The 13,297-nt window shown below is 61.8% G+C and overlaps 1 protein-coding gene across 7 annotated transcripts; it reads left to right on the plus strand.

Annotated features, from left to right (window-relative positions):
* Nucleotides 1-699: 699 nt before the first annotated feature.
* Nucleotides 700-12,879, plus strand: PUF60 (poly(U) binding splicing factor 60). 7 transcript variants are annotated; one of them, XM_061123009.1, is made up of 12 exons: nt 700-925; nt 5,385-5,477; nt 7,586-7,681; nt 7,793-7,882; nt 8,734-8,784; nt 10,739-10,900; nt 10,971-11,063; nt 11,169-11,382; nt 11,472-11,662; nt 11,797-11,932; nt 12,122-12,357; nt 12,440-12,879. In XM_061123009.1, the coding sequence occupies exons 1-12, from the start codon at nt 902-904 to the stop codon at nt 12,737-12,739; spliced, it is 1,686 nt and encodes a 561-aa protein (XP_060978992.1). In that variant the 5' UTR covers nt 700-901; the 3' UTR covers nt 12,740-12,879. The 7 variants fall into 7 exon arrangements, with proteins under 7 accessions (XP_060978992.1, XP_060978993.1, XP_060978987.1 ...); XM_061123004.1 differs by having other exon boundaries at nt 770-925; nt 5,388-5,477; XM_061123007.1 differs by lacking the exon at nt 700-925 and adding an exon at nt 1,169-1,185.
* The last annotated feature ends 418 nt before the right edge of the window (nt 12,880-13,297 follow it).

Here is a 13,297-nt window from a genome sequence, read left to right on the forward strand (position 1 = left end):
ATGAGTAAAATATTGTTGTGTTTAAACAGAGTGTCTGTATTTCATACTAACTCTCCCAGGGTTGAGCAGAGACCTGCCTCTTTGGAGAAGACACTTTGCTACCTCAGGCAGGCTAAAGTTGCTAAGCTGACAACCTCAGGGCTTCACTGAGCTTCACTGAGGGTCTTGGGACTGGGTGTGGCATGCAATAAACGTCCAGGGCAGCTCAACGCCAGGGATGGACACCTGGAACTTTATAGTTCAGAACTAAGGGGACTGAGTGCATACCCTTCCCAGGGGATTGGTTCGGAAGCCTGTCTCTTGGGTTGCAGTTCTACAGACTGTTACGTCGGTGGCTCTAGGACGCTATCAGTTTTAAAATGCACTACTGTTTTCTGAATCATTTGGAAAAAGAAAATGCGACCATAACAGGGAACACACCATGCATTGGTAGGCGCATTCAGAGATACGATGCAAAGAGGCATCTCCAAATCTGAGTCCGAAAAAAGGCGATTCTTGGAGCTCTAGAAAGGATCCGGCTGTCTGTGCCCGGCCTCGGGTTTTCCTGTAAAGGAGACAGAAAAACCGAGCAGCGACGGGAAGGCGGCCGTGAGAGAAGAGGGGAGGAGCGACCTGGGACGCTAACTGGCCGGCGGAGGGCGGTGCTGGCGGCGCGCGGAGGCGGGGCGGCCGGGCGCGCCCCCGCCCCGCCCCCGCCCCTTCCGCGCGCCCTTCCCGGAGCGTTAACTGTTCCTCCCCGCACCGGAAGCGCGTTCCTTTTTCCTTCCACGTCGCTGGGGAAAGGGCCTTTAATCGCGAGAGTTCCGTTCTCTTGAGAGCGCCTCCGCCGGCGCCTAGATCGCGCGAGACCGCGGAAGAAACCGAAGCGTGTGGCGCGCGCGGCGGCCGCGACGGGAACAAGATGGCGACGGCGACCATAGCGCTAGTAAGTGAGACCCCGGTGACCGCGGGCCGCCGCTCAGACCGCGGGAGCAGATAGGTGGCCCGGCCAGGGTGCCGAGGGTCCCTCTGGGACGTGGCGGCCGCTCCGGAGCCCAGTGCGAGCTTCTGCGGCCTTCGGTCGCGCGAGGCGGGGGCGGGGCGGGCGCGAGGGGAGGGGGGCCGGCCTGCGGCCGCAGTTTCCGGCCCGCAGACTGCAACTTCCGGCAGCCGGCGCGGGAGGACCTGGCGTGGCTGTGTCCCCGGGTGCGGCTGGTTTTGACGGGAATTGGGCCCGGGGACGGGGGGGGGGGTTGGCGACCGTGCCGTGTGCCGAGCCGGGTCTCTTCGCGGTGCGGTCGGGCGGGGCCAGACTGTAGTCGTTCCCCTCTGCCGACGTTGTGAGCTTGTATCCCCGACTTGAAGGCGGAGCACCGTGGAAGCGTGGCGTCTCCCCCTCCAGCGTGGAGGGGCCGCAGGGTGTGCGGGGGCCTGTAGGACGGGGTCGGGCCTGGTGAGGAGGGAGGCCTTCGCTTCTTTAGTACACAGCTGTGAATCTGCTCTGTGCTGATGCCCAGCGGAGAAGAGGTCTCCAGCCAACTGGGATTCCGTCCTACTCAGGAAGGGAAGACGAGGTCTCTCATTACATCTCTCGTTACACGTATCCTGAGCGGTCATATTGTCCCGAGTGCTATGCGAGGGCTTGGGGGAACAGTAGGGAACGAGAGACAGTCTTGCCGTGTTCCGCCGTCTGCTGGGCACTGGAGACCAGTTTCCACTCAGGGTGCCTGAAGTGTTAGGGCGGGTGCAGGCATCTCTGCTGCCTTGCTTAGTCCTCAGCCACAAGGAGCGCTAAGTACAGGTGGACAGCCTCTCCTCACACAGCACTTCCTTGGGGAAGTCTCCCTTCACTTTTCCTCCTCCCAGACTTGTGCCACTGAGTCCCCTCAGGGACCCTCACAGGGAACTTCATCCCTTTATTTACCCACCCCTCCGCAACTCAGTCTGATGTGCTGGGGTTTGTTCGAGAGGCATGTGGCGGGAGGTTGGACTGATAGGGGAGATCCGAGGGTCAGCGGGTGTGTTTAGACTGCCCCCCTCAGGCTCTGATAGTCACAGGGGGGCGAACCTGTGTCACTGGGACAGAAACTGACGCCCAGGGAGAGAGCGGCCCCAGGCTATGAGAGGGGCCTGGTGTGGGAGTCTCAGATCTGGCTAACTTCACTGTCCTCTTTGTGCCATATCCTGCTTCCTGCTGAAGCCACAGGAGTAACCACCTTTGTGACAGGGGCATTAGAGAGACGAGAGGTGAAGGTGGAGGCCTTGGTGACTGTCTTAAGTCACCAGAGTTTTAAGATGATGGAGAGCGAGGCTTGAAGACAAGGACCAGAACTCCTGGGAAGGTGTAGGAGGAGCAGAGACCAGTGAGAGTGGAGGCCTCAAGTCCCCGAGCACCCCCAGACCTGCATCAGCACCACACCCCAGCCTTGCTCAGGGGGCCCAGCTTGGCTGTGGCACAGGGCCTGACACTGGTGGTGTCACAGTGGAGGTGGATGTGCGCGCTGGGTCTGAACCTTAGAAGCTGGGCTTTTTAACAAGGGTCTTCACTGCCCTGTCTGAATCCTCTTCAGGTTAATGCTGCTGCTGCTAAGTTGGCTTCAGTCGTGTCCGACTCTGTGCGACCCCATAGGCGGCAGCCCACCAGGCTCCCCCATCCCTGGGAGTCTCCAGGCAAGAATACTGGAGAGGGTTGCTATTTCCTTCTCCACAGGAGGTTAATGAATGTATGTTAATATGCATATACAAACTGTAAAGGCCCAGATTTACCTTATCAGCTTGTGGGAGTGAGGTCCAGTCTGGCCTAACACATTCCTCCTGTAACCTTTCGAAGGAATAGTAGGTTTCTAGAAGAGTCACTGGTTCCCTGCAGTGCTTCAGGGGCATAGCAAAAGCTTCTCCATCTTCTGGTCTGCGCATGCTGAGGAGTGCTGGTTTGCTGCCCTAAGCTGTGTCTTTGGCTCTTGCCGGAGGTGGGGTGAGTGGCGCTGCATTTGGTGGACAGTGATCTCCGGGGGAAGAACCCAGAAAGATACAGAAGAGCCTCTTCTAACTTTTGTGTGCCTTCCACCTGGTCACTGCAGAAACAGGCCACAGGCCCTTCCTCTGACACCTGGGCTCACTCCTCCTTGGAACCATTGTCCTAGGGGTTCCATCTGGCAAGAGCACTGGACTCTCTCACCTTCCCAGAGGTGAAGGTGCTTGTTTTTCTCCTGTGGGTCCCAGCTTGCCTGTCACCTCACCGAGAACCTGTCCCTGCTGCTGTGGCCTCGGGGCCCTCACACTCCTTCTCTCCCACCCTGTGCTTGGTTTTCTTCTTAGGGCTTGTGCTACAGAAACCACCTCGTGTCGGGGCTGGCTGGCATCTCTTGCCTTGCTTTTCGTGCATCCGCAGTGCCCTGCACAGAAGCTGCCTGTGCTATGGATAGCATGGCGCCACGTGAAGGGGACTGACCAGATGGGAGGCAGTGTCCTGCACGAGCCCTGCTGTGAGGACTTGATTCTGGATGTTGTAATAATACAAAAAAAATCACTGAAACCTGTGGATCGCTGGCCATGTGCAGGGCTTGCCTTATGCATTGTATATGGAGCTGGCCACTTGCTGAATCTTCCTGCCTGCCCCAGGAGACAGGCCTGACGAGCCTGAAGCTTGGAGGCGTTACATAATTCCTTGATTTTTCTGGTTTTCTAATGGAAATGATCCTTTTGCCCTGGGCTATTGATTAATGGCAGCACAGGGGTTTGGGCCCCAGAATCTTGGGGCTGCACTGCACCCCACCCCACCCCACACACATCCGCCAGAGGGAGTTTGCACCCCTCAAGGCGCTGCTGCCTGGTGCTGGCGTGCTTTGTGACTGTGGCCTGCTGTATTCACAGCTGGAGGACAGCGTAAGACTAGCTGTAATGATGAAGGGCAGTTTCCTCTAAGTTTTCTTAGCATCTGCTTAGAACAGAGCCGTAGGCTCTGTGGGACTGGGGACATTGTTTCTGCCATGAATTCCCTGGGGTCGGCTGTCCTTGGTGAGTCCCTGGTGGACTGAATTTCCCCGCGAAGCGTCTTCTGAGCCGTCTCTGGTCTCAGCACTGTCCTGGCTCCTGTTGGCTGCTGCACTGATTTGGGTGAGTGGGAAATCATCTATACATGTGCCCTCAAGTTGACCCAGTTCACAGGGGTCAAGAGATTGGATTACATGCCCAGACCTGAAGTTACCTCTTGTTGGGATTTTGCGAGACAGGCTCTGCTCTGGTGTGTTCTGGGGGCTGCCAGGGCACTTGGAGCAAAGCCAGACCCTCTCCCCAGATGCCAAGTACCCACTGGGTAGCACCTGTATCAGAAGGGCCCCCCTTTCCTTTCTCTGTCTCTGGAGCATGGTTTCATGGCTCACAGCAGTGATCCGGTTTCACAGGGGTTCCAGGGAAGGAGCAGTGCTGGGTGGGCCGCAGCTTCCATGCCCACTGGCCACATCTCTAGTGCAGTCAGGCTTGTGCTGCTGTCTTTCCTTTGAGGCTGGAGTACCTGAGACATGCTCTGGCCAGGTCAGCCCAGCCTTTCTTTGGCTTCGTGCTTGGCGCCTTGAGGGTGGGCATGGCTGTTGTCTGTGTTCTAGATGTGTGTGGGTCTTAGGCTTGAGTTGGGAGTGGGTTCCTGCCGTGTGGCTTCTGAGATGGTGGGGAAATTTCAGGGCCCTTCCACTAAAACCCTTACTTTCATGATGTTGCCCACCTTCTGCCATTGGGCTAGCTTCACACCAAGTGCTCCTTGGCCCCTCTAGATGTGGCCAAACTCTCACCTGCCCTGAGTTAGACAGCCCTGGACAGTGTGCAGGGGGTGGAGGTATAGGGGAGGCCTACAGGGCAGACCCGCAGCCTGGCCCTGCCAGTCAGAGGGCAGTCCTCCTCAGAGCCGTCTTCAAGAGGGGCCTCGGGACTGAGACTGAGGTGTGGGCTGACCCAGTATGTGTACAGGCTGCTAGCGAGGTGCCTCTGTCCGCCTCTGGAGGGGAGAGGGCCACCCGTGGTCCTGGTTGTCTTTTCCTGTGTGGCCAGAGGGCTGCTCTTGGCCCAGGAGTAAGCGCCTTTTGTTGACCGGGGGCGGGGCAGGAGCACAGCTCAGCTCTCCATGCTCTCTTTCCGAGGACTTACTGCCAGCCTGGGGCTGCCCCAGCCTCTGCTCTGGTTTCTCCCGGCCAGCCCCTTGGGCCTGGGCCCTGGGCAACGGCAGGTGTGCTGGAGGAGTGGACTGGGCAGGGTAAGGTGTGGAGGGGCAGCTGCAGGAAGGCCCGGGGCGAGGTCAGAGCTGGCTCCTTGCTGATCCTCGCAGAGTCCAGCTCTGAACCAGGGAAGATGAGCGAGGGCCTGGGTACTTGAGTCTTGTGAATGTTGTCACACCGTCTCCTTCCTGCCTGCAGCAGGTCAATGGCCAGCAAGGAGGGGGGTCCGAGCCGGCAGCAGCGGCGGCGGCGGCAGTGGTGGCAGCGGGAGACAAATGGAAACCTCCACAGGTACTGCCCTTAAGCGTTCTTGCCCTCAGGCCCGCCCGCCCGCCCGCCTGCCCGCCCGCCCGCCTGCCTGCCTGCCTGCCTGCGTGTCCCTGGGCCCAGAGAGACCTGGCTGGGGGGTGGGAGCGGGAGGAGCCCTGGGGACTCTGCCTTCTGGGCAGAGACCCTGCCCTGCCCCCTTGCCACCCAGCCTCCCTCCTGGCTCCAGCCTCCTCCTCTCCGCATCCACTTGGCGTCCTCGCCTCACGTATTTTCAGATTCCAGGCAGATGGTGGCTGTGGTCAGGTGGGCCCGAACCTCGGGCAGTGCGTGCCTTTCACCGTTGGTGTCATACAGGAGGGTGGACGTGTCGTTCAGAACGTGCAGGGTGGCGTTAGGAGCTAGAAATAGAGTTTCCCTTCAGATCTCTTAAGTAAAACATGAACGCGGACCCCTGTGCAGGTCAGAGCACAGGTCTGGGGCTTCAACTTCAGGGTCGGCCTGGAGGGTCTCAGCCAGTGCTGATTGCTAGACCTGTGGGGTGGGGGTGGAGGGCTGGACCTTGGTGTTTTCGGGTAAGAAGGTTCTTTATGCTTTTGCATGGCAGTGCCTGCCTCCAGAGGACTGGGCAGGGCCTCAGCAGAATGGCCTGTGGGCTGTTGGGGCCAGGTGCCCAGCATGCCTGGGGAGGGCTGTGGTATGCAGCCTGGATCCTAGGAAGCTATGGGGGCTGAAGCTGATGGGCAGAGGGGCCAGGGTGTCCCTTTAGCCAGCCCTTCCCGACCCTGGCTGGCTAGATAGCCAGCCATTGGTGGGTAGGAGAAGGGCTTTTTGTTTCTCAAGACAAAGAGGAGATTGAGAAGTTTCTGAGGGGCTGAGGGGAGCTGGCATTGATCACCATGGTAACGGCCTGCTCTGGTGCCGTGGCCCCGGCTCTCGTGCCTCTTTCCCACTGAGGAGAACTGGGCTCTGGGCTGGCGGGCAGGCCGAGAGAACCGCCGTGCAGGGGCCAGACTGCACTGCCAGAGGAGCGGCTGCCCGGGCTTCCCGCCCTTTGACCCTGTGCTAGAAACCTAGCACTGCAGCCGGTCAGGAGGGTGGTTCTTAGGGTCTGGGTCACCAGCCCCTTCCTGCTGCCTTTGTGTCTCTCTCTGTGGTTGCCCGTCACGCCTGTGCTGGGGGCCTTCCTCTTGTCCCTGCTGTTCCTCCCGAGGCTTCGTGCTGGGGGTTGGAGAATCCCCAGTCTAGACGGTTGCTGGCCACCCAGCGACTAGTGACTAGGCAGGTGTGCTCCGAGCCCCCGCACACATGCTCCTCCCGCTCACATGGCTGTGTCCTTCCCCGACCAGCAGCTTAGAAATGCCTTTCAGTAGAGGGCATGCCTGCACTCCTAGTAGCATCCACCCTGGTCCTCAGCAGGCTGGGCCTGTCACCCCCAGAGCATCTCCTTGTCACTGTGCTCGCCTAGCATGTTGGCGGCTGTCCATTTCTGTTCCCTCACGGTGGGCCTGTTTCTGGCTTCTCTTACCAGGGTGCTAAGCATAGCCCAGGGAGAAGTTTGGTGAGGTGGGCTGGGAGAGCAAGTTCAGGTCTCCGGATGGTGTGCAGGGATGGGGGTGGGGCACTGTCTGCAGTTGTGCTGGGAGGGCGCCTCCCAGACTTGCTCTTTTGAGTGGTCCCTGGAACTGGTCCCTAGCAGGGAAGCCGAGTCTCTGGCCCTGAGATGTTGTCAGAGACCTGGGGGCCAGGCAGCCCAGGAGTGGGTCATCCCAGAACATCCAGAGAGCCCTGGCCCTCCCCTTGTCTGGGAGGCCAGTGCCGGCCAGCTCTCCTGTGCAACTTGAGCCGGAGGCTCTGGGCTTGGGCTTGCCATGAAGGCTGGGCTCCTCTGACTGCTCCTTGCTTGTCTTGGTGACTCCAGATGGGCCTGGGTCCTGTAGCTGCTCTGGGTGGGCCAAGGGTCCCAACCCCAAGGTGCCTGTCTGTTTTGATGTGTGTCTTACCAGTGACTCCTGGAGATGGACTGAGCTGCAGGCCATGCGCAGTGGTCGGGCAGAGGGCGGGGTGGGCCTGGGGCCACGGGAGGGCCGTCGGGGACTTGCTCTCAGCCATCTCCCTGCTCCCGTCTGCAGGGGACAGACTCCATCAAGATGGAGAACGGGCAGGGCACAGCCGCGAAGCTGGGACTGCCTCCCCTGACGCCTGAGCAGCAGGAGGCCCTCCAGAAGGTGAGCATGTCCCTCCTGGGGCTCCACGGCAGGGGACCCCTTCGGGGGTGGAGGAAGGCCCATCTCCCCGAAGGCGGGCCCCCCAGTGCTCCTCACCGCCTTCTCTCGCAGGCCAAGAAGTACGCCATGGAGCAGAGCATCAAGAGCGTGCTGGTGAAGCAGACCATCGCCCACCAGCAGCAGCAGCTTACCAACCTGCAGGTGAGCCACCCTCCCGCCCGCCACCCCGCCGCCTCTCTCCTCCTCTCATGCCTGCGGCCATCCCCGCCAGGTGTTGTGGTGCTCCGTTTCTCAAGGACTCCTTGGGACCCCCGGGTTCCTCCCTAAGGCACAAGTGGCCCAACCCTACCCACCTGTTGAGAGCCCACGGCCCCTGCCAACCCTCTTCTGTAGCCCTGCGCCCCTGCCCTTCCCCAGTAGGCTCCTCTTCTCGGACTTCAGACTGTGGCCTTGGGTCACCCCCGAGCCGTGTGCCCGGCTGCGAGGCTGATGGTGTAGCCCCGAGGGGCGTTTCTCCCCACCTCCATGGCCTCAGATAAGAGTGGTCAGGCCCCTGCCCCTGCAGAGTCCAGTCCAGCGGCTCGGGGCCCAGGATTGAGAGGACAGGCTGGGGACGCCTCCCCAGGGCCCTGCTCTAGGCTTGTGGCCAGAGGCGGCCATGGCCATGGGGGAAGAGGACAGGGTGAAGCCGACAGGCCTGGGCCTTGAGCCTCCTGCACCCCGCCCAGCCCGCAAAACATTCACGCTGCCGGGGGTGCCTGGCTCTTGACTGTGCTCCGTCCGCTCCTCCCCTCCCTCCCCCCCTCCTCCTCCTCCTCCTCCTCCCCTTCCTTCTTGCCCCTGCCGGCCAGGCTGCGGGGCGGGGCACCTGGGGCTCTGAGGCCCCCCTGGGCAGGTGCCAGTGGCCGGCCAGGTGCCCGGCAGTGTGGGAAGGCAGGCGGGCCTCCTGGCAGGGCGGGGACTCCGGGCCTTGCCGCTGTCTGCGTGAGGTGTGACGAGAGCGGAGACTGCTCGGCTCCAACAGACTGAACTCTGTCTTTACTGTCTTTCAGATGGCAGCAGTGACAATGGGCTTTGGAGATCCTCTCTCACCTTTGCAATCGGTCAATAGACATGCTCACTTCTTCCGGGGCTCATGTCCTTAGTCAGGGCTAGAGGGGGGCAGTGCGCCCGTGTGCTGGGGACCTTGCTCCCCGTGGCCGGCCCTGCCCGCCAGCTCAGGACGCGCGCAGCAGAGCGCCAGGCGCGGCGGGGCCAGTGGTGTGGGGGGCACCCACCCCGGGACCGCTCCTGGGGAGGCCTGCATCTGCTCTGAGGGCCCGCCTTAAAACTAACCGGCCAGGTAACTGCGGAGGGCAGCCGGCCAGGAGGGCAGCTGCCCGCGCCAGGCCCCCCGCACCCGTGCCGCCTGCACACATCGGGTGTGCCACCAGGCCTCCAGCTCCGCCGGGCTCCAGGCTGCTCGGGCTCCTGGCTGGGGTCAGGTGCCCGAGGAGAGAAGGGTCTTAACTCACGGCCCCATCAAACCCTGGAGGGGGGACGGAGGGAGGGGGTGGAGGCTGGGGGGACCCAAGTGAAGGAGAGAGGGAAGGAGCAGGATTGGGCCGTGCCCTGGCTGTCAGCAAGGGGCAGAGTCCACGCGGGCAGGGAGCAGGTGGTGGCCATGGCCCCGGCTGCTGTCAGCAGAGGAGTGTGGGGAGGAGATGCCCCTCCCGCCCCCAGAGGCAGGCTGAGGAGGTGGCCAGGCCCCCTGGGAGTCTGAGGGGGAAACGTGGCCTTCCCTGGGGGCCATCCCTGGGCATGAGTTCTCACAGGGGACACGCGGTCCTGTCCTCGGGGGCCAGACAGACCCCGTGTCCTCTCTAGGAAGCATCTGTCTGTGGGAGCAGGTCAGGCAGGGGGCTCTGGGCACCCCCACTGTTGGGGAGCCCACACTGAAGAGGAGACATGCTCCTGTCCTGGAGAACTTTGACCCCAGGGGCAGCTGGTCTCACATCTGGGGCACCCGGCGCGAGAGGGGACATAAGTATTGGGGGGGACAGTCCTTGATCTAGACAGGAAGCCTGAGGCCTCTTTGTTGGGAGCATAGTTTGAGGAGGGGATCCTGTCTGGGGGACATGAGCCTTATTTTTAGGCTCCTCTTGGCGGGATGTGGGGGCCTGGCCAGTAGTAGACCGGTTGGCATATCTGAAGAAAGAAGCCAGCCTCTGGTTATGGGGAACCTCAGGAGGGTGTGGGGGTCCCCCGCTGAAGGGCTGGAGCCAGGGCCCCGTCTCCATGGCCTGCCCTGGGCCTGTGGTCTCCCCCCAGTGCCCCATGGCAAGTGGCTCTGGGGCGCTGCCTGCGAGGCCTGTTGTCTGAGGTGGCCGGGTGGGAGTGTCTCCTCGAGCGCCTGGGGGCCCCAGCATGGAGGCGGTGGTGCCCGCCCGCGTGGACCCTGGGGCGTCTCCTCTTGGTGGCTTCGCTCCCTCGTGATGCTCCCAGGGACCAGCAGCCCTTTTCTGTGAGGGTTCAAGGCACTGGGGCTTCGTGAGCGGTGCTGCTGGTCTTCTCTCCAGGGAGTCCCTGACTGGGCTCCTCACTTCCTCCCTGGGGTCTCTTCTGGGCAGTAGCTGCCCTGTCTTTTGCCCCCTTTCTCGCCTCACACCAGTGTCCCTGCAGCCTGGCGGCTCCCCCTTCCCTCTCTGTCTGAGTGCATGGCCAGGACCCTGGGAGGACCTCCCAGCCCACCCAGGTGCCCGGCCCCAGATTGGAGGGCTTGCAGCCCTGCCTTCCGACCACCTGTCAGCTGTGCTGTCAGTCTGCCTGGGACCTGAGTGGGCCAGGGTGTGTCCATTTCCTGCCTTCAGACCTCACTTTCCTTCCTGGGGTGGGGTCTTGCCGACCCCCGCCACCCTGACTGCAGGGGCGGACCCTGCATCACACCACCGCGTGGGGAGCCCTCCCCACAGCAGAGCGGGGTGGGGGTTGGGGGTGGGCCAGGAGGGGAAGGGGCTGCCCAGAGTCTTGCCACCCCTCACAGGCCAGTGGCTTTCTCTCCCCTTGTTCGTGCTCCAGATGGCGGCTCAGCGGCAGCGGGCACTGGCCATCATGTGCCGGGTCTACGTGGGCTCCATCTACTACGAGCTGGGGGAGGACACCATCCGCCAGGCGTTCGCCCCCTTTGGGCCCATCAAGAGCATTGACATGTCCTGGGACTCTGTCACCATGAAGCATAAGGTGAGAGTCTGTCTGCCACCTCGCCCCTGCCTTGCACTCTTCCAGCCTAACTGCACATTTCTATGTCCAGGGTTTTGCGTTTGTGGAGTATGAGGTCCCAGAAGCCGCCCAGCTGGCCTTGGAGCAGATGAATTCCGTGATGCTGGGAGGCAGGAACATCAAGGTGAGGGCTGGGGAGGGGACCTTGGGGCCAGTGTGCAGCGTGTTCTGTGTCCAGTCAGCCAGCCTAGACTGACTGAGGGCTTTTTGTCTCCTGTCTCTCCCCTAGGTGGGCAGACCCAGCAACATAGGGCAGGCTCAGCCCATCATAGACCAGCTGGCCGAGGAGGCGCGAGCCTTCAACCGCATCTATGTGGCTTCCGTGCACCAGGACCTCTCGGATGATGACATCAAGAGCGTGTTTGAGGCCTTTGGCAAGATCAAATCCTGCACGCTGGCTCGGGACCCCACGACTGGCAAGCACAAGGGCTATGGCTTCATTGGTGAGTTTGGGAAGGTGGGGGGGTGGTAAAGCCCCCTTCCCCCACACCCCAACCCCAAGGCTGGCCCTCACTGCGCTCCTGCTCTGCAGAATATGAGAAAGCCCAATCGTCCCAGGATGCCGTGTCTTCCATGAACCTTTTTGACCTGGGGGGCCAGTACTTGCGGGTGGGCAAGGCTGTCACACCCCCCATGCCCCTGCTTACACCGGCCACACCTGGAGGCCTCCCGCCAGCTGCTGCCGTGGCCGCAGCTGCAGCCACAGCCAAGATCACAGCTCAGGTAAGGATTGGTGCAATTATGTGGTTCAGTAGTGGGCACTAGGACCCCTGGTCCTATGGGGACTGGCCCTTTTAGTGGTCTTGAGTGGAGGCTGCCAGATCTGGGACTAAGCACGGTGGCTTTCTTGGTTGCAGGAAGCAGTGGCTGGAGCAGCGGTATTGGGTACCCTAGCCACTCCTGGACTGGTGTCCCCTGCACTGACTCTGGCCCAGCCCCTGGGGGCTCTACCCCAGGCCGTCATGGCTGCTCAGGCCCCAGGAGTCATCACAGGTGAGCCTGGGTGGGTCAAGGCTTCCCTCCTTCCACTGCTGCTCCTCTGGGCTTGATGCCTTTAGCTGTCCTTAACGAGCTGCTTTGTCCCCTTGGGCCCCCTGCGCCCCAGGGCAGTTCAGCCATGCTCCTTCCTGGGAATGGAGGGAGGTGGGGGAAGTGACTGTTGACTCGGTGGCTTTGCTGCAGGTGTGACCCCGGCCCGGCCTCCCATTCCGGTCACCATCCCCTCTGTGGGTGTGGTGAATCCCATCCTGGCCAGTCCTCCTACACTTGGTCTCCTGGAGCCCAAGAAGGAGAAGGAGGAGGAGGAGCTGTTTCCCGAGTCGGAGCGGCCGGAGATGCTGAGTGAGCAGGAGCACATGAGCATCTCCGGCAGCAGCGCCCGCCACATGGTGATGCAGAAGCTCCTTCGCAAGCAGGAGGTGGGCCACCGGGGCGGTGGGGTGGGGCGGGGCGGGGCGGGGCGGTCCAGCCAGCCACAGCTCTCAGCTGTCCCCGCCACAGTCCACAGTGATGGTCCTGCGCAACATGGTGGACCCCAAGGATATCGATGATGACCTGGAAGGGGAGGTGACCGAGGAGTGTGGCAAGTTCGGTGCCGTCAACCGTGTCATCATCTACCAAGAGAAGCAGGGCGAGGAGGAGGACGCGGAGATCATTGTCAAGATTTTTGTGGAGTTTTCCGTAGCCTCTGAGACTCACAAGGCCATCCAGGCCCTCAATGGGCGCTGGTTTGCTGGCCGCAAGGTGGTGGCTGAAGTGTATGACCAGGAGCGTTTTGATAACAGTGACCTCTCTGCATGACCTCGGCCCCATTCCCTGGACTCGCACTTTTTCCTTGTTTCCTCTGGGTTTTATAGAGTGATTCAATGGTATCTCGGGCCCGGCCGCCCAACCTGTGGATAAAGGTGCAGGTGCTGCTGGCCCTGACCGTCCCTGTCTGACAGTGGTCTTGTGCTTATTGGCTCCCGGGGCTGGGGTGCGGGTGCGGGACAGGGCGAGCACCGGGGCAGCGCAGAGGCAGCGAGCGTTGGCGGTTAGAGACCTGAATACCGCAAGGAAGGCGTTTGCCGGGGTCAGCAGCAGTTGCTTGGTTCTTTGGTGCCCGCATGGGGTGAACCGTGGGGGTACCCTTCCTGCTGTGCGGGGCTCTCCCGTCACGTGCTCAGGTAGTGCTGCAAGAAGGCTGGCCCAGAGTCTCCGAGGTCCTGGGACACGCGCAGTCCACCGGGCAAATAAATACGAGCACAACCTGGGCCTGGCGCCCTACCCTCGGGGAGCCACGTCCCGGTGGGAGGGGCGGCGGGCGGGATCTCGGGGTCGTGAGACTAAGGCGGGGACGGGGTGGGGGTTGGGGGGGGT

This window comes from Dama dama, chromosome 21 (assembly GCF_033118175.1).
Source record: "Dama dama isolate Ldn47 chromosome 21, ASM3311817v1, whole genome shotgun sequence".
Classification (NCBI taxonomy): Eukaryota; Metazoa; Chordata; class Mammalia; order Artiodactyla; family Cervidae; genus Dama; species Dama dama.

Coding starts and splice junctions, on each gene's coding strand:
- PUF60 (XM_061123009.1), top strand. CDS start 902: ATGGCGACGGCGACCATAGCGCTA. Junction 5,478..7,585: donor ACAAATGGAAACCTCCACAG/GTACTGCCCTTA, acceptor TCCCGTCTGCAG/GGGACAGACTCCATCAAGAT. Junction 11,933..12,121: donor GGCCCCAGGAGTCATCACAG/GTGAGCCTGGGT, acceptor GCTTTGCTGCAG/GTGTGACCCCGGCCCGGCCT.